Source organism: Scomber scombrus, chromosome 13, assembly GCF_963691925.1.
Source record: "Scomber scombrus chromosome 13, fScoSco1.1, whole genome shotgun sequence".
Classification (NCBI taxonomy): domain Eukaryota; kingdom Metazoa; phylum Chordata; class Actinopteri; order Scombriformes; family Scombridae; genus Scomber; species Scomber scombrus.
In genome coordinates, this window is record NC_084982.1 from 15,577,703 (window position 1) to 15,597,133 (window position 19,431).

The following is a 19,431-nucleotide window of genomic DNA, read 5'->3' on the forward strand; positions in this document are numbered from 1 at the left end:
TCACAGGTTATTTCTGTGTGGTTGAACAACAATGTTTTTACAATCACTGCGGTGACAAGGCTCCATGGTTGTTTTTACTCTGTGACAGCTGTGTGAGCTTTCCGATTTGGCCAACCTGAATTCTTCATAGATGGGATGGTTGGCTATATATAGAGGGGCACAGTTATATTGTGGCCTCAGACCTGCCTGCCTATAATTCTCTGTCTTCACCAGCTAGGACATTCAGTCAGTTAGTTGTGCACTGCCGGCACTCCCATCCACTCCTGTTCTAAAAGAATGGATTCCCAAAGTTTGAGGGAAGATCTTCGTCTTTTTCAGAGCACTTTGCTCCAAGATGGACTGAAAGAGCTTCTGAATGAGAACAAGTTGATCGACTGTATCCTAAAGGTCGGAGACAGGAGCATCCCCTGCCACCAGCTCATTCTGGCAGCATGTAGTCCGTATTTCCGGGAGCTTTACTTCTCCATGGATGGTGAGGAAGTGGGCAAAAGAGACGTTGTTCTGGAGAATCTGGACCCTAATATTATGGAGGCAATTGTGAATTACATGTACTCAGCAGAGATTGACATCAACGACAACAATGTGCAGGATATTCTGACTGTTGCCAACCGCTTCCAGATCCCCTCGGTGTTCACAGTTTGTGTGAATTATCTCCAGACGAAGCTGACCAAGAAGAACTGCCTTGCTGTCTACAGGCTGGCACTGATGCTGAACTCCCAAAGGCTGGCAGTAGCAGCTCGAGACTACATTGCAGATCGGTTTGAGATCTTGTCCAAGGATGAGGATTTCTTAGAGCTTGCCTCACATGAACTCTTTGCTATTATTGGAACAGATGCATTGAATGTAGAAAAAGAGGAGTTGGTGTTTGAGACCCTCATGCGATGGATCAGGAAAGACAAAGAGAAGCGAGTGAAATCTTTAGAAGAGGCCTTCGAGGTTGTTCGTTTCCGCCTCCTCCCAGAGAAGTACTTCAAGGAAAAGGTTGAGAAGGATGAACTCATTAAGGCAGATCCTGAGATTCTTAAAAAAATCAAAGTCATCAAGGACGCCTTTGCAGGGAAGCTGCCTGAGAAGACAAAGGGTAAAGAGGATGAAGAAGGACAGGAGGGAAAGCTGCCTGGATACCTGAATGATAACCGCAGATATGGCATGTATACCAAAGACATGGTGATGATGCTCAATGACACGGCTGCTGTTGCCTACGATGGAGTGGAGAATGAATGTTTCCTTGCTGCGATGGCCGAGCAGATCCCCAGAAACCACGTCAGTCTGGCGTCAAAGAAGAACAATCTCTATGTTTTGGGAGGACTGTTTGTAGATGAAGAAGATAATGAAGCCCCACTGCAGTGTTACTTCTACCAGGTACAGAAAAAGTCTTGTTTAATAAACATTGCATTACAAAGACATCCCTCACTTTGTTTTAAAAAAATCCTGAATGTATGTCTTTCAGCTGGACTGTCTTTCCTCTGAATGGATTGCTCTGCCTCCCATGCCCTCCCCCAGGTGTCTGTTTGGTATGGGAGAATGTGACAATCTCATCTTTGCAGTAGCAGGGAAAGATTTACAGTCCAATGAATCTCATGACACCGTTATGTGCTATGACACTGAGTAAGTTGCAACCATGTGGGTAGTTCAGTGGATTTCTTTAATGAAAGCTTTTGACATGTTTTCACTTTTGAACACTTTCTCTGATCTTATAGAAAAATGAAGTGGACTGAAACAAAAAAATTACCCTTGAAAATCCACGGGCACTGTGTGGTTTCAGAGAACGGATTGGTGTATTGTATTGGAGGAAAAACAGATGACAAGTAAGATTGCCATGCCAGAACATTTACATGAAGTCACAATCTGATTTTCACATTACATTAATCCTTCCTGGGAATTATTTTTGTCTTGCCGGTAAAGTAAAGCCACAAATAAGATGTTTGCATACAACCACAAGAAGTCAGAGTGGAAGGAGGTAGCTTCAATGGAGACACCCAGATCAATGTTCGGGGCAGCTATCTACAAAGGGAATATTATTGTGATTGGAGGAGTCAATGAAGAAGGCCTCATTGCTTCCTGTGAAGCCTATGACTTTGGGACCAACAAGTATGTGTCGTTTTACAATTACAATTTGTACATTCAAAGTTATGAAATGTGCTGGGCTGGGGTTTTTTTTAGACCACTTCATATTAAACTAGACTTCTTAGTATTTAAAGTCAAATATCAGTTGTACTTCTGTATACTTTTCTATATTTTCATGCTTTAAATCAGTGGTTTTCCAACCTTTTTAGCTCAATTGACCCCTTGTCACAGGTTGTGGCCTTATGCTCATTAGCTATGGGTACACCAACTAAGGCATGATTTTCCTTCTCAGATTACTTAATTTGACTTTTTTATACTGCTAAAGAGGTGAAAACACAAGTTAGAAAAAAGACTGAAAAAACAAGTATGTGTAACAGAAACATAGTTCTCTTTCATATTCCTTAAATTATCATGTCAGCACTTTTCGGGTCCCGATCCCCAAGTTTGGAACAGTACTGCTTTGAATCGATATTGAAAATAAAAAATATCCAGGAACGCTTGCTGATTTTTTTTTTTAAAGTAGCAGACACTAACAACAAACACACATTATTTAATTAAATGTACCTTGTTGCAGGTGGTCACCCTTCACAGATTTTCCTCAGGAGAGGAGTTCAGTCAACCTGGTCAGTAGTGGAGGGCTGATGTACGCAGTAGGAGGCTTCACCATGGTGGAAAACGAGAACAAAGAGTGTGCACCCAGTGAAATCATTGACATTTGGCAGTATGTGTTGCTTTTTGCTTTGCATTGAATATTGGGGAACACTGTGATACAAAACATCTCTCTCTCTCTCAACTGTGTAATACAGCTAAATGCTTTATCTCCTTCCAGGTATGAAGATGACAAAAAACAGTGGACAGGGATGATTAAAGAGATGCGCTATGCAGCTGGATCCTCCTGTGTGTCCATGCGCCTGAATGCAGCCAGAATGCCAAAACTGTAACAACAGTTCAGGGTCATACAACCAACTGTCATGTAACATTTTAACATCACTTTGTGTTTAAATAAAATGTATTTTACTTTTAATTGGCTTGTTTCTTATAGTCATCAGGGTCTAAAATGAAACGGTCATTGTTGTGTGGACCAGAAATCATCGTTTATGGTGTATATCTCTTGTTGAGTAAACCCCCACCACCCCAACTCATTAGATGTGTGCGTTGTTATTGTAACAGAAAGTTAATGCAAACATCAAACTGGAAATGTTCTTTTTCCATTCAGTCAGAATGTGTACTTTGTAATTCTACTGCATTAAAATATTATCTCCAGCAGACTTACTGTATCCTTTTGACATTTTAATTTTGAAGGTTGGTTTGAAGCAAAGTTTGAAACAGGAAATGAAGCATCACATTTATAAAAGAAAACTTGTTTAATACAAAAGCGCATAATATACAATCTCACTTAACATGAATGAGGTAGATTCATGTCAACTTTAGCCTTCATCACAAAAAATAAGGAGCACTTGATAAATGATAATTTACTGTATTTAAAGCACTCAGCAACTCTGCCTAGAAATTCTTCCAACCCAGGCTCAGATCTCAGCATTTAACGTAACATTTGTTTCATTAACCATTATGGAAAAAGTTCTCCATATATTTTCTTCTTTAGATATTTCTTCCAAGCATCCAGTGTAGAAAGCTCCATAGAGTTCCATTCAAAGTGAGGGATCTGTTAAAAAAAAAGAAAATTTCCATATGGTCTGCGTCTTTTGCAACAGTACTGACATGTATTAAAATTCAGATTTACAATCCAATTGAATGTCACCATGGATGATGTTCTCTCACCTGAACAACACGATATCCCAGAATTTCAAGGTGTCTCTTTCTCATTAGGGCTTCACCTTTCATATGATGAGACTGTTTGCAGAAGGACTTTGAATCGAGGAAGTCCACAGCAACACTGTGAGAGAAGTAAAAACAAAGTTTCAAACATCTTTCAATGCTGACTGGCAGTAGTAGGTCTTTATCTTTAATAATGAGCAGCTGTGTTGTGAATATATATCTACCGCTGTGCTCCAGGCGGCAGCTCATCCCTGATGTTCTCCACCAAGCTTGTGCCCCAATGAACCTTTTCTTTGTCCAAGATCTGTAGTGCGCTCTGCTCGCTGTATGGCAATGGCTGGAGGTTCTTGTCCAGTATGCATTCAAAGTCTGAAAAGACAAAGTAAAATGTCTTTTATAGTCAAATAAAACCACCTCTTCAAACCTGTGGTTTACCGAGCATTTTGCTGACAAAAGGCTATTTCATTATTAAGGTTTTTCTTTTCTTTTGTTTCCTTGCACAGACTGAAGCACTATAAGATACTATGTTAGACATGCTTGTACCAACATGTTCTGCATTTTGGGGTTTGGTCCTCCTAAGAATGGATCATCAAGAAGGATGGTGTGACAAGAGCAATACACTGTTTAAATATGGATGTTGGGATGAGGGTTAGGTCTGTCCATTGTATCCACATAAAGGATCTTGTTGATCTTGCTGAGTCAATCTTGTTTTGCTTTGTTTTGTTGTGTACTTAAACAATTTTTTTCTGTGTTTGAATGAAAATTCATTAGTCAAGTCAGTTTTTATTTATGAAGCCCAAAATCACATTTTTTATTAGTAAATGTGCATTTATTTTTAAGAATTGAGAAGATGGAGTGGAATATTATCAAATCAATACCTTATACTGAGTCAGTAATAATAATAAGTATTACTCACCTACGGTGTAAAAATACGGAGTCACGACTGCTAATCGGACACAGTTAATACCATCAAGAACATCACCCAGCATTTTGTGGATTTGTTGCTGCACAGGACTGACAGAGACATTCCCTAAAAACACATTTTGACAAAGAATCAATAGCATAAAATTATTTATTCCAACTTCAAACCCCACCAAAATCAAAAAATTATATCTCTGTGCATTTACCTTTCTTTTGCAACTGCTGGCAGTAGCGCTCATGAAACCACGGGACCTGGAACTCAGGACACTCAAGACACACAGCGCGATTGAGCTCCATGAGACGCAGTCGGGTCCGCATGTTGAGGGCATCAGGTAGGGCTGTAAAATGTAATGTGAACACCTACATTAGTTCTACCAAACATGTGTGGCATACTTAGATCTCAAAACTATTATTTTCCTGTTAATTCCAAGTTCTAAGTAAAATGCGGACATACTTTCAAGTTGGGCATCCAGTTTTCCCAAAAAGTCTATACTGAAGATTTCTCTGACAAGTTCTTCAGGAAAGCAGTCTGCTACTGCAAGGGTGTATGCCAGGAGAACTAGCAGATGTGGGTCAAAGGAACCTACAAATACACAAAAAGGTGTTAGTGTAAGTTTAAAATAACAAGAAAAAAAAAAAAGTGAACTGGCAATTCACTTACTGATATGAGGAGTGAAGCGCCGTATACAAACATCATACAACTCGTCTGCTCTTACAGGATCATAATTCAGGACAGAAAAGGGAAGCAGGGTGGCATATGTTGCTGAATGGTGAATCTTAAAAATGGAACAGGAAAAGCAGAATTAATATATATTTAATTCAGGCTTAACGTGATGCGATGTATCTTAAAGCACCTTGTCAATGTCTTCAATAGCCACACTGGTGATACGCTCCATCAAGGGAGGGCAGAGGTGGTTTGTCCTGGTTAAGAAGAGGGCCAAATCCGGCACATTTGTCCAGTTTATTTGATCCATCATCCTCTGCAGTGTGACCATTGTCTCTTCGAGCAGCATTTCGTCAAACCACTCCCCCGAAATGAACCTAAGCTCCTCAAGAACAAAGTCTAGTCGGTCAGCTGTTTGCAGCCTCTCGTGCCCGCAGCGGTTCAGCTTCTGCAGCAGACGGACGTACTTACTGGGAGTGTTGTGGCGGTAGGAGGGATCGTTGCGCACCCACTTGGCAATGGTGAAAGAGATGGTGTTGAGATCACCGAGACTGCATTGGGTCACCACTGCATCTACCCGCGAGATCACGCTATCCTCGAGTCGAGGTGAAGGCAGCATGGACAGAACACGTGTCAACATGGTCACTTCATATGGAAAGACGCTGCACTGCAAAAGGCTACAAGGTAAAGTGTAAAGAGTCAATATTTTACCAAACTGGTGTGAAGCGAAAACGACTTAATTTTGCTCACATACACACTTACTTGACCAAAATGTTTCTTAGTTTTGAAAAGAGTTCGGGACTCTGATACTGCAACAGAAGAAGGGCTTGGGTGATTCTGGCCACCTCCACTGGCTTGTAGGCGTGAAGGTTCCTTTGGATTACTGCTGCAATTCTGGAAAATCATTTCATAATTCTTACATTTTACTTTTCAAAAGTACAGGTACATACATACAGCATGTTAATATAGTAGTTCAGATTTTTTTTCAAATGAGAGAGTTCAAAAAATCAATGTGTGGTCTGATTACATCTGAAGGCAAAAATGTAATTGTTTGTGTCTTTAAATGGGCATAACAGTATGCGCTTTCAGACTTCACTCTTCGAAGGCATTCATAGAGTTTGGCTCATATGAACACATGAACGATGACAGAAGTAGATGTGTAAAGAATAACAAAAGAGGGCTTGACATTTTAGAGTTAAAACCCTGCTTACTGTCAGACATAACCCCCTAATACCGACATCAGAGAGGCCGGAGGAGGTTTCAGCATACCAATGCCTTAATTATGCCTCCTCTCCATACTGGCCTGAAGCGATTATACTAGATATGAGTGACAAAATCTAAAGTGCTCATTCAGTGCAAAAATGCATTGTTAAGTTCAGCTGAAGGATGGAGATGAAAGATGGAGATGCAGCAGAGATAGCCAAGCCAGCATCTTCGTATCTTTAGTATATCATCCTTGTATTCACATGCAGCTTTACTGAAAGTGTTTAATTCCGACAATACAACAGTATGTGTCAGCAGGGACGCACTCAGGGCAAATAAGGAATGTTGTACTTACAGTAAAACATCACAAATTCAGAATACACCCATTAATTTGAGAGCAAGACTGCTGAAGCGTCATATCAACTTTAACTGAATTTCAGAATGCCTTTTTTTCACCAAGAAGGACTGCGGCTTTTGCTCTCCAATTCTCCACAGCTGTGGCACAAAGAGATCTTTTCATCACCAGTATGGAGAAAAGGAATAATCACAGGCAACAAAAAGCTCTCTCAACACACATATGGTATGTGAGTTTTGTATTAAGATATACCTTAAAAAACCGGAACTTGCTTTAAAGCTATCCAGGTGCCAAATGAACTCAAAAGATATGAACTCACTTGCTCATCAAGCTAAGGTTCCTGCTCTGAATCTCTTCTAGTGCTTCAGCTACAGCCAGGGCCTGCTGTGCATTTAACTCATCCGCCAACAGGAGAGCAGTGTTCTCCAACCTAAGAGGAATAAACCAGATTGGAAGAGTGAGACTCAAGGACTGCTGTAAAACATTTAGATTCCCAATCATGCATGATTGCACTGATAAAAAAAATACAAACCCTTCTCTGATCTCTGGGCTGGCCATAGGAGCCAGAGCGACAAACAGTTTAGTGAAGGAGAAAGGTTCAGTGCTTGAATCGATCAGTTCTGTCAGCCTTTGTTTAACAGCAAGCCTGAAGTCACAGTTGTTGAACTGCAGGGACTGATACAGCCCCATGATCATGCCGATGTTCTCCGCGTCCAGCCTGGGAATGTTACTCAAGATGATCTGGTTGCACTTCTCCAGCAGAGGGCGGTGGCTGTACCTGAGGTGACGCAGGAACTGCACCACTCTTCGGGGGTTGTTGTAATGTGAGGGATCCATGCTGTCCAGGAGATGATCTGCCCTGCTAATGAGGGCATCCCGTAGACGAGGAGATACCAGGGACGAAATGCTAATCATGAACGCAGTTAGGATCCTGGGAAAACAATGCCAACAGGGAGAGTAAATACACACAATAGGAGGCACTTATTCTTTGAGGGTATTTGATCAGATCTGTCTAATGGCTGACCTGGCATCATCAATAGATGACAACTTCTGATCCACAATACTGGTGATGTGACCCATCAGAGAACTGTGTTGAAGTTGTTGATCACTTAGACAGATGGCAAACTTGGACAGGGAAGACATTGGAAATCTGCAAAAATCCACATTTGTATAACAAATCACTAGTTCTGAAACAATTAGTCACCGGAAAATTAAACACAAGTTTTCATATTTATCAAGCAAACATTTTCTCTGTTTTATAACAAATGTAATATATTCAGGTTTTGGGATTGTTGGTTCTTCACTATTTATAGGAACCTAAAAGCATATACTTCTTCCTACTCATTTTTGAACAGTTATTCTTGTTTTGTTTGTTTGTTTTCTTCATCAGTTTTTTTCTCATGTAAAAAATAAATAAAGAATTAAAATGTAATTAACACACTCTTACCTTTCTATTCTTCGCCAAGCTTCTGAAACCAGCTGCTGCACCAGAGAGTCGTGGTGATCCACATTCAGCCTAAAATAGAGATGATATATGCTGTCACGCTGTTTCATATTTCAAATTCATGATCTTCAAAGTGATGGTGTCTATACATTTTAATGTACCTGAGGAAATTGTAAAGCATGTCCACCAACATACAATCATCCATAAGGGCGATTTTGTTCTCTGCCAAAACCCGAAGTGTCAGGAACTGTGGGTGGCTCCTGGTGAGCTCAACAGTCCTCAGCAATTGTGGTTTTTCTTTCTGAAACTGCCACAGCATCTCCACGGCACAGTCCACATGCTTCACTGTGAGCTTGGCCTTGTTCTTGCCCACAACATCAAATACACGGTCTTCAACTGAGCAAACCCTCAACTGCTCCAGAACATGGTCTGGGTTCACTGTCCCCCCATGAAGGAGCCTACGAAGGCAGGAGTTCACACACCGGAGACGAAACATCGCCTCAGACCCTCAGCTCAGATTAAGTATGCACATGAACTGGGGTCTTCATGGTACCAACACAGGGTCCACTTCAAAGTGAAACTGACAGGCAGGCTCAGGCAACTGGCACCACATCCACCAAGCTACAATCTGGAGGCAGAGGATGTAAGGTGACTCTTTAAAATGAAGAAAACACATTTTTAAAAACACACATTTTAACTGAATCACAATTTCTTACATTATGTCTTATTAACTGCATTTAATGGGAAACTTGGCTGGTGCTGACCTCAGCTTCAGGAGTTCATCTCCCACATAAGAAGCCAACAGACAGCCTCATTCAGACACAACATATGACTTTCCTTCTGGAACACCACCACACTGAAGTTCAGTTTGATAACGATGTATCCACGTGGATGGACAAACAATCACTTAAAATGACCGACAACCAGAGTGTCCCCTTGCCCGGTGGACTCTTAGCCAGATTTTTGAAGATTAAGCAGTATATAATAAATACAAATAGAAAACAGTCATCAAAACCCCCCTATTCAAAGTCAAAATCACCTAGCATGTGCGCTCTGATGTTTCACTTCCGTAGCCGGTGTCATGACGAGAGGCAGTATTTTAATGTCCTGGGTTTTGTCTTTCAGGCAGCAGCTCCAGCATGGGGCTAAAATTGTAGCGATGTTATTTGCAAATGCAGTCAATAAACATTTATAACAGGCTACCAGCCGCTTAAATGTTTTGCATACCACTGTTAATTTCACATATCACTCATATGAAATGTGCAAATACAATCATGTACAGTTTTTAATGCTTCTTTTAAGACCTCAGACCTCTGTATGTTACACTGGGACTTGGTCGTTACCTATGCAAACCTTGGGGGACTAGTCAAAAAGCTATTTTGTACCTGTTGTCCAAGATTAAGTCGAGCACTAAAGTATGTCTTTATGATTCTACAGATGTTTACTATCTATCAGGAAAGATAAAATGCTTGACCAGGACGAAACAAAAGTTTAAATCCAGTATTTCTACAGTATGTGTCGCTCAACTGTGCACTTCTCTATTGTGATGGCTGTAGTCCAGAGGTGGTGATCCTGGTGCATTATAAGGGAATTTAGAGTTATATGCTGGTATAACCACAGACAGACATCTTACACACATATGAACATACAAACCACTGCTGCTTTAAAAAGAAGCATTTTTCTCATTTGCCAGATTTGAATATCGGAAACAAGCTAAAAAGAAAAACTGAGCGACGTACAGGGTTGCACATGAGTCTTCTGTTGTGAACGAAAATGGTATGATGGATTTTTTTTTTTTTAATCAATTGTTACACCTCTCTGTTAAATTCTACTAAAAAAAAACTGAAATATTGAATCCTTAAATGCACAGAAATTAGAGACGGGGGAACGTTTTATGCAGCAACAGAGAAAGTTACACCTGGCAGATCAATTTCAGGGCATACAAACTCCTTGCTTAAACCGATTTACGTGCCACGCCTACTCATACGTCCATGCCCTCCTGTAAATCTGGGCATTACTATACATCAGTGGTCTCCAACCCTGCTCCTGGAGAGCTACTGCCCTGCATGTTTTAGGTATCTCCTCACTCTAACACACCTGATTCTAATAATCAACTCGTTATCAAGCCCTTTGACGAGCCTCAGCTGCTTGATAACGAGTTAGAGTGAGGAGATACCTAAAACATGCAGGGCAGTAGCTCTCCAGGAGCAGGGTTGGAGACCACTGCTATACATCCATGGGCATTACAGTCCGGTAAAGCCACATTAAACTGTCACATGGTCAGATTCAGCTTAAAGTGATGACACTGACAGAGAGCAAACTGGGTGCCCATTCATATTTTTATTGAAAAGCTGTTGATTTTGTTATTTTGGGGTTACGGTTTTTTGTTTTTTTTAAATGTACATCACAATGTTGGCAGCAATGTTGGAGAAAAGGGCACTGAGGAGAGATGTAGACCTAAAATAATGCATTGTTATATCAAGTGTGTCTTAAAACAACACTCAGGTGCCCATATGAACACCAAAAGAGGTTTTCTTTGCTGTAATCCTTCCTCCTGTTCACACTGCCTATTGAAAGATCTGCTTCAAATGGGCTTTTAATGTAAGTGATGGAAGCCATTTTGTGCCAAAATGCATTTACAAATGTATCTGAAGTTTATATGAGGCTTCAACGGTCTGAGTTAATCATATCAAGTGAATATGACTAACTCATTTATAGTCTTTTTTAGCACCAAACTCCCTCTTTGTGACAGTGTTTCTCTGTTGAGCTGCAGTGGAAGTATAGTGACAAAAAAGGGACTCTGGCACTAAAAAGACTGTAATGCTGCAAGATATCTACTAGATTTGACTCATTTGGACAACTGAAGTTTCATATTTGCTTCAGATCAACTTTTAAATACATTTTTGCACGAAGGAGGCTTGTATATTTTGGCCCCCATCACTTACATTGTAATGTTCATTTCCTCTAATTCATAGCACACAACAGCCTAACATTTTCAGACATCTTAAAGAAGGGGTGTCAAACATACTGCCTGTGGGCAAGAACTGGCCCGCTAAGGGGTCCAATCTGGCCCACTGGATAACTTTGCAAAGTATGAAAACTGCAGAAAAGTAATTCAACATTTTCAATAAAACACGTCGCTTATTTTCACTCACCATTCACAGTCAAGTCTTCTGATCTGCCTGTGAACGTCCAACTTGAGATAATTGACTTCTAACATGATTCAGATTTGAAGGACAAATTTGCCTCGATGGGCTTGGACACATTTATCTTTTACCAGGGTAACCACAAATTGACAGCCCTGACATGTTTGGGACTACTTTTCTTTGTGATAAAGCTTTTTCTGTGATGAGCGTCAATGAATCAAAACTGTTTTGTAAATAGTTGGTTTATTATGGTAAAGTTATATTATATATTATATATTAGTTATAGGTTATTATTATGCAGTGGTTTTACTATCTGACCCACTTGAGCCCTTGAACTAAAATTAGTTTGACACCCCTGTCTTAAAGGATGCAATCTACCCCTCACCTGCAAGAGGCAGCAGTGTGCAGCAGGCAAGTTATCAAGTCTGTCGGTGTAACACAGTATTTGGTGACCACTCAGATTCAGTGACCTGCAGTGTTGGAAGAAGTAAAATGTAGCCACAGTGTAAAAACACTTCATTATAAGTAAAAACTCTGCATTTAAAATTATACTTCAGTAAAAGTATGGAACTCTTACCGGCTAAATCTACTAATTTTGCATAAAATCAGGCTGTGACTGATATATTAAAATGCTGCTTGTGCATCGGACTCATCGGTTTTAATTATCTACTTTGTTAAATTTACTTTACTTTGATATATCAGATACTTTTACTCAAGTAAAGGATGTAAATGCTTCTTTCCCCTACTGCGGGTCACATGATTTGAAGGGTCTCTAAGTTCACCGTAACACCCGGAAATCCCCCCCTAAAAAAAACTGGCGCACGGTTCTTCCAGAGCGTTGACGTCCGCGCCGCGCCATCTTCAGAAAGCAGCCGCACTCTGAATGAAACTTCACCTACATGTCGCCTGAGAGAGCCAGCAGTGTTGTGGAGTGATATCCTCGGTTTTTCAGGTGCTGTGACTTCACATTATTAAAGTGTTTATGTGCTATATGTGTCAGCAAGTAATATGTTGAAGTAGCAGCAGCTCAAACGAACGAAGGTAAAATAATCCTTATGGCTCCGGCTAGCTGATGCTAACAGGAGGCCTGACGCTAATGTGTGCCCACCGTGTATGAAACCTAATGTTACAATCAATACTGATGAGAGAGAGATGGAGAGAGGGAGAGGGTGATGATTAAGAACATTTGTGGTTTTTAAAAGCAGAAACTTTTTTCTCCACAAACTCAACACAACAAACCAGGCGAGACTTAAAAAGCGTCGCACTAGGTCATGTAGCTAACATTAGCCTGCCAGTCAAAAACAAACGGAGCTCTTCACTCAATTACAATTACACCTTTATTCTGTTTATTAGACATCTTCAACGATGTCCAGTTGGTATTTAAGTGATTTTTTTTACCCTTGCTGATCTTCATAGTACGGGTTCACATTTTTTTCAAGTCTATCTTAAAACAAGCCAGGAGCCCAAATGCAAACTGAAACAGGTTTTCTGTTTCTTTTCTATAGTCATCCGTCCTGTTCATACTGATCATTAAAAGATCCCTTTATAATAATTCACGTACGATGTAAGAAATGGAGGACACAATCTACAAGCATCCCTCTGTTTAAAAGTTTATCTGAAGTCTTCCAAATGAGTCTAATCAAGTATATGTATTTCAACGAGGCAGCTTTTTTACTGCCAATGATAAGATATACCATTATTAGTCCCACAGTGAGGAAATTTACATCATGCAGCAGCAAGTGGATTGCAAAAATACAAGAGTATCAATAGAAAGAATGAAGAACAATAAATAATAAGTAAGTACACAAACAATAAAACAAACAAACAATGGTAGTAAAAAAAACATAGTAACATTATGTACAAAAGTAATAGTGTTGAATGATAATATACCTGAGTTTGATATTGAGTCCCTCTTTCTGTTTGTCCCTCATCACTTACATTTAAAGGGAATCTTTTAATAGCCAGTATGAATAGGAGGAATGATTACAGTGAGAAAAACCTCATTCAGAGTTTATATGGGCACCTGACTGCTGTTTTAAGACGGACTTGGAAAAATTGTGAACCCACCCTCATGGCAAGTTATTAATAACCTAATGTGAATACTCAAGTTGTTTAATGCTTATATTTGTCTTGTCTATGTTTCTCACCTCAGGTATTTATTCAGTGCAGGTGATCATGGGCATCAAGGCTCAGCGCTCTCGATGTTTCCTTGACATTGGAATCGGCAATGTGCTCAGTAAGAAAACAACCTTAACTTCCTGATTGCTTTGTGTTACATTCACTCACTTTACTATATGTTGGGCAAAGAGAGCTTAAACTAATGCAGTCTAACATCATGCCATCTGCAATAAATCTCACCTTCATTAGTGTTGTAAAGGTCAGTTTGAGTTAAAACTTTTTTTTGATGGAAAAGTGAATCAATTTACTGCTTAAGTTTGTAATTGTATTGAATTATATTGTGTTTTGTTGTGCTTGTTACTAAAACTTAACATCGTAGAGTAGACGTAATAGTAGAAACACCTCACAATATAGATATACAGCTCAACATCACCACAAACTACAGTCTCAGAAATGACCATAAAGTTGAATCAGCACATCTCTAAAACAGTTTTAACACAACCATTACACCTTCATGTAAGTAGGATGTTTATTGTCAGGCTGTTGTATTACATATCATCCGTTTTTGCAAGGTGTACCAGGTAAACCAACAACTGATAGTAGTGTGCCATCACAATAAAAAAAAGCAAATTATTCTGACCTCGTTCTCTTCTCACAGTTGGCCGAGTCGTCATCGAATTGTTCTCAGACATCTGTCCCAAAACATGTGAAAACTTCAAATGCCTTTGCACAGGTGACAAATTAATTTTCACGTTAAAAGTATGTCAGCAAATGTGTTTCCTTGGCACAGACGAACATTAATGAGTACTGTTGTTGTCTTCCAGGTGAAAAAGGCATCGGCAAAGGAACTCAGAAACCTCTCCATTACAAAGGATGTCTGTTCCATCGAATCGTAAAAGACTTCATGATTCAAGGAGGAGACTTCAGTGAAGGTGAGTTTTTTCACCTGTTACATGCACTGATGATGTCTGCATATAATATTGAAAGCAGCAACAAAGCTGACATCAACCAAACTAAATTGATTTGAGAAAGCAGCAACCAACAGCGTTTCATAATGTAATTCATCTTTCCTGCAGCAGCACTTTTTGCTCACGTTTTATTTGTTCTTTGACATTTAAGGCAATGGAAGAGGAGGCGAATCCATCTATGGAGGCTTTTTTGAAGGTAAAGACGCCGCTGTCAGAGGTGTCACTTGTTATCCAAACCGACGTTGGCTTCAAGATGGCAGTACAATCTTATCCTTTTCCCCCAGATGAAAGCTTTGCTGTTAAACACAACAAGGAGTACCTGCTGTCTATGGCCAATAGGGGCAAAGATACAAATGGATCACAGTTTTTCATGTAAGCAACACCTCAATTACTATACTGTATGTTATTGATTTTATGTATATGTAGTTGTTCCTCTCATCTCTAAACTTATCTTGTCATTTTTTTTCTTGTTTTTATTGACTCACCTTCTGTGGCACCTCAGAACAACAAAACCCTCACCACATCTGGATGGGTAAGTGTTGCTTTATTAGTGCACAATACCCTCAGTGTGTTTTTCTGGACATAGATCTACATAGCTACTGTATTTTTGTTTGTTTACAGCGTCCATGTGGTTTTCGGTCATGTGATTTCTGGCCAAGAGGTTGTCCAAACCATGGAGAACCAGAAAACGGATCATAATAGCAGACCATATGCTGAGGTGAAAGTTTTGAACTGTGGAGAGCTCGTCCCTAAATCTAAAGGTTTGTTTGAAAGATTTTCAGTATTTTTTAAACTTAAGATTTTATTCCTGCTATTGTCTGAGCAGATGTAGTTGTTAGATTTTACAAAGTAGTGCTTTTAACCAAATGTTTAATGTATGCAGCCAAGAAAAATGAGAAAAAGAAAGAGCGAGCATCCTCCAGCTCCAGCAGTAGTTCCAGCGACTCTGAAAGCTCCTCCGAATCCTCCTCTGATTCTGAAGAATCTGACAAAGAATCTAAGAAGCGGAAAAAGAAGGCAAAAAAGCAAAAAAAGAAGCAGAAGAAGAAGCAGGACTCTAAAAGGTATTTTATTTATTTTCTTACTTTACTGTCTTCAGTGTGAACGGCACCCAGTGTCTCTGTCTGAGCCCTGATGTTTTCACAGGTCAGAGCCTGAAAGTGCTGAAGAGAAAGAACAAGAAGAGTTGGTTACATCTACCGTACGTCCTGAAGAAATACCACCGATCCCTGAGAATCGGTTCCTCATGAGGAGAAGCCCGCAGGCAGTCCAAAAGCCAAAAGAGGAGGCTGAGAAAGAGCAGAGAAATAAAGAGGAAAGGCCCAGAGAGAGGTTGGTCCTGTCTTTGACAAACATTCAGACATTTTTTAATTTACTGTGCTGCAGTCATCTGTTCATTTTCTTACTTTTCTGTTCACAGTTCTGGCATAACATATAATTCTCAGTCAGCATATCATAGAAGATTAGTGATGACACGATCCGGCAGGAAGATAAAAGGCAGGGGTCCGAGGGTAAGTGCACTGCTGCAAGACTTTATACATTTTGTCAGTTTTTAATGTGTTTAATGACACTGGAATATACTAGAAGTCTTTGATAATGCAGCGACTGTCTGTGCCCAGAGAGTTGTGTAATGTAAGTGGTTTGTCATTTCTCCCATGCAGAGATACCGGACTCCATCTCGTTCAAGGTCCAGGGATCGTTTTCGGCGTAGTGAAACTCCTCCGCACTGGCGTCAGGAGATGAAGCGCCAGAGGATGAGGGCGGTCACTGGCGAGCGCTGGATTAAGGGTGACAAGTAAGCCACCCTCACTTATTAAAGAGAGTCTAAACACACACCTGCCTTGAGGACAGTTTTGGGTTTACTAATTACTGGGACTGTAACAGACGTCATGGGAGTTATGTTGTCTTTGGCAGGGTTTTTTTTTTTTAATTTGTGTTTGTGTGTGTATATATATATATATATATACACACACAAACACAAATTTTAAAAATATATATATATATAATCATACATACAAAGAGGTTGTTTTCCTTTTCCACTGCAGCACAATTAAACTGTTTCAGTTGTCACATTCAGTTGGTGACATTTACTCTGTGCTTCTTTTTTTTCTTTTTTCTTTTTACAGAGGTGATATGAATGAGGCCAAAGATGAGGCAGCTAAAGTTCCTAGAAGAGAAAGAAGGACCTCTAGCACAAAGCGTGAACACACAGCTGAGGGTAAAAAAGACAAGAAAATGCGATCTCATAGATCCAAAAGCAGAGAAGAGGACACTGAGCAGAAGGATGAGAAGCACAGCAAACAGAAGGCAAAGAAAAGGGCCAAATCTCAAAGCCGCAGTAAGAGCCCAGAAAAGAGTAGAAGGTCAAAAAGCAGAGAGAAGGGTCACAAGCCCAAAAGTGACAAGAAAGATCGCTCGAGGAGCAAAGATCGTAGTGTTAGTAAGAAAGAAAAGGAGTCTGATTCCGATCACAATAAAGACAGAAATAAGGGTCACGAGTCTGATAAAAAGCCTAAAGAGGATGCAAAAGGAAGAAATGGTGAGAGAACTAGGACAAAGTCACAAAGCAAAGAAAGAACTGCAAAAGACGGGCACAGATCGAGTAGCAGAAACAGGGACAGGGGTGGACGTGCAGCGTCAAAAGACAAAGAGGAAAAAAGAGATAAAGACAGAGAGAGGGGCAGGGAACGCAGCAGGAGTCAGCAGAAGCGACACAACAGTGAAAAGGAGGACAAGAGGCGAGGAACATCCAGGAGTAGGGAGCCTCGACCAAGAAGTCCAGACAGAAGTAAGACTAGGGACTCGCACAGGAGCAGGCGCTCCAGAAGTAAGAGCAATAAGAGAGACCACAGCAACGAACAGTCAAATCATAGGAAAGACCGAGAATCTGCCAACCAAAGGAGACGACGTAGCAGCAGCTCTGAGAGTGATAGAGAAGATAAAAGGAAGAGTCATAAAAGCCCAGATCCCAAGCGGAGAGCGTCAAATAGTACCTCCAAAGACAGAAGAAGCCCAGCCAGACCAAGACCAGATAGTACAAAAGGCAAAGACAGAAACAGCAGCAAGAGGAATAAATCGAGCTCGAGCTCCGACAGCGACTGAGCCTATGATAATATCTTAAAGGAATAGATCGGAATTTTTTTCCCCCTTTTATATCCTCTACGCATTCAGTATCTAATCAAACTTACCATCCAGAGTGGAGGACTTTCCTCATTGAGTGCAGAAAAAAGAAAGAAAATCCACATCCAGCCCAAACTTAAATGATTCTACAATACAGCCTGTCCGACCCCAATCCTTTAACTGTAATAAACGGAGAAGCAGGGTCTGACTGAGACAAAAAAAAAATGGCCCAGGACTTTTTTTTTTTTCCTTATTTTACACAGACTAGCCTGAGGGGGCAGGGGAGGACGCTGCTGCTTTTGTTTAATGGGCTGCTCAAGCGGCCCACGTAGCTACCAGCCCTCTAGGATTCGTCCCGGTGCTCTCAAAGGCCAGTCCAACTCTGCGGAGGAGAGCGCGCAACAGATGGAAGCTGTGCTGGAAAAAAGAAAAAAGATCAAGCAGTAAAAACAACTGTCAGCATTTAATACAACAACTCAAAGCTGCAGTGACAGACTGTAGCATCACATGAGATTCGGCTGGATGGATTGCCGACTGAATTTCCCTTGGATTAAGTGCTCCACACTACTGATGGGTAACTGGAGCTGCATGGCCAGTGATGAGAAAATGATTAAATGATTTGTGACCGAGCAGAAATTCATTCACCTACAATGTGGACTGCAGAGTGTAAAAGTACCCTATGTTCTTTCAATTGTACATGACCAGAAGTCTGTTTGAAGGCTGTATTTTTTAATTTTGGATTCTTTGGGAAATTTATATTTTGGCTTTACAGTAGTTCCATTTTCACAAAGTTTGTTAAACAAAAATCAAAAATTTTACTGCAACAGAGACACCCCCCCACCCCCCAATACTTTTTCTACTGACGTTAGTTTTAATGTTATTTAATGCAATTGATTTTGGGGATAAGGACTGCAAAATGTTTGTTACTTGTCAAGTTATTTTTACTATAGCAGTCAGTCTGGAAAATAAACCCACTCATTTCAATTTCTTGCATGATTACCCCTGTTAATGATGTATTATGTACATTCATGACTTCTTTATTTTTTACATTCATTGACCTATTACTGTAATTCTCGTGCTGTAATTACAACATAAAATCAGTTTGTATGAATTGTTTTGTGCACGCTGGTTTTAAGAGCAACTCCCTGCGGTGTAGAATGAATTAAAAATTTCCCCATTGATTTTAAACAGCTGCTTTAATATTTTATAATTGCTATTACAAACAATATCATATCATCTTTTGGTTGTCCAAACATTATTAGCACCCAAAATTACTATTACATAAACAACGATAACATTATTACAGGAAATTTACACTGTCATCCACAGTGGTACGTTCACTTCAGGTTCAGTGTTTGTTTATATTAACCCATATGAGGAACCTTAGTTTAGGACCCCTGACCTTTACAGATTTGGTTGGGCCCCAAATTGCTCCCTATTAATCATGTAGAGTGGTGTCTATAGTGCAGCATGTAGTGCCCTCAGATTTCAGGAAGATGGGAACAACATGCAATGAGAGATACCCAGCTGGACACTACTTTATCCCAACGCTCCCACGATGCAGTACATTACATTTTGTACCTGAGAAAATGAGGGGGACCCTTCCCCCTGAGTAAGAAAGCAAAGCAACTTAAAATCACAATTTCCTG

The 19,431-nt window shown here is 40.2% G+C and overlaps 3 protein-coding genes across 4 annotated transcripts; 2 read left to right on the forward strand and 1 right to left on the reverse strand.

Moving 5' to 3' along the window:
* The first annotated feature begins 276 nt into the window (after positions 1 to 276).
* klhl41a (kelch-like family member 41a) lies at positions 277 to 3,111 on the forward strand. Its single transcript, XM_062431165.1, has 6 exons — positions 277 to 1,362; positions 1,451 to 1,608; positions 1,701 to 1,808; positions 1,906 to 2,091; positions 2,642 to 2,788; positions 2,897 to 3,111. Exons 1-6 carry the CDS (start codon positions 277 to 279, stop codon positions 3,006 to 3,008), a joined length of 1,797 nt encoding a protein of 598 aa, XP_062287149.1. The 3' UTR covers positions 3,009 to 3,111.
* A 413-nt stretch (positions 3,112 to 3,524) lies between these two features.
* fastkd1 (FAST kinase domains 1) lies at positions 3,525 to 9,397 on the reverse strand. 2 transcript variants are annotated; one of them, XM_062431163.1, is made up of 15 exons: positions 9,195 to 9,397; positions 8,592 to 9,058; positions 8,434 to 8,502; positions 8,011 to 8,136; positions 7,519 to 7,917; positions 7,306 to 7,416; positions 6,191 to 6,322; positions 5,619 to 6,105; positions 5,426 to 5,540; positions 5,219 to 5,347; positions 4,971 to 5,102; positions 4,760 to 4,873; positions 4,068 to 4,212; positions 3,847 to 3,961; positions 3,525 to 3,730 (listed from the first exon to the last, which is right to left on the reverse strand). In XM_062431163.1, exons 2-15 carry the CDS (start codon positions 8,924 to 8,926, stop codon positions 3,635 to 3,637), a joined length of 2,505 nt encoding a protein of 834 aa, XP_062287147.1. In that variant the 5' UTR covers positions 8,927 to 9,058; positions 9,195 to 9,397; the 3' UTR covers positions 3,525 to 3,634. The 2 variants fall into 2 exon arrangements, with proteins under 2 accessions (XP_062287147.1, XP_062287146.1); XM_062431162.1 differs by having other exon boundaries at positions 9,147 to 9,397.
* Positions 9,398 to 12,436: 3,039 nt separating this feature from the next.
* ppig (peptidylprolyl isomerase G (cyclophilin G)) lies at positions 12,437 to 18,964 on the forward strand. The gene is made up of 13 exons (XM_062431164.1): positions 12,437 to 12,528; positions 13,729 to 13,812; positions 14,353 to 14,427; positions 14,519 to 14,626; positions 14,814 to 14,858; positions 14,947 to 15,034; positions 15,165 to 15,194; positions 15,284 to 15,423; positions 15,546 to 15,726; positions 15,809 to 15,994; positions 16,083 to 16,173; positions 16,324 to 16,457; positions 16,789 to 18,964. Exons 2-13 carry the CDS (start codon positions 13,752 to 13,754, stop codon positions 17,762 to 17,764), a joined length of 2,115 nt encoding a protein of 704 aa, XP_062287148.1. The 5' UTR covers positions 12,437 to 12,528; positions 13,729 to 13,751; the 3' UTR covers positions 17,765 to 18,964.
* The last annotated feature ends 467 nt before the right edge of the window (positions 18,965 to 19,431 follow it).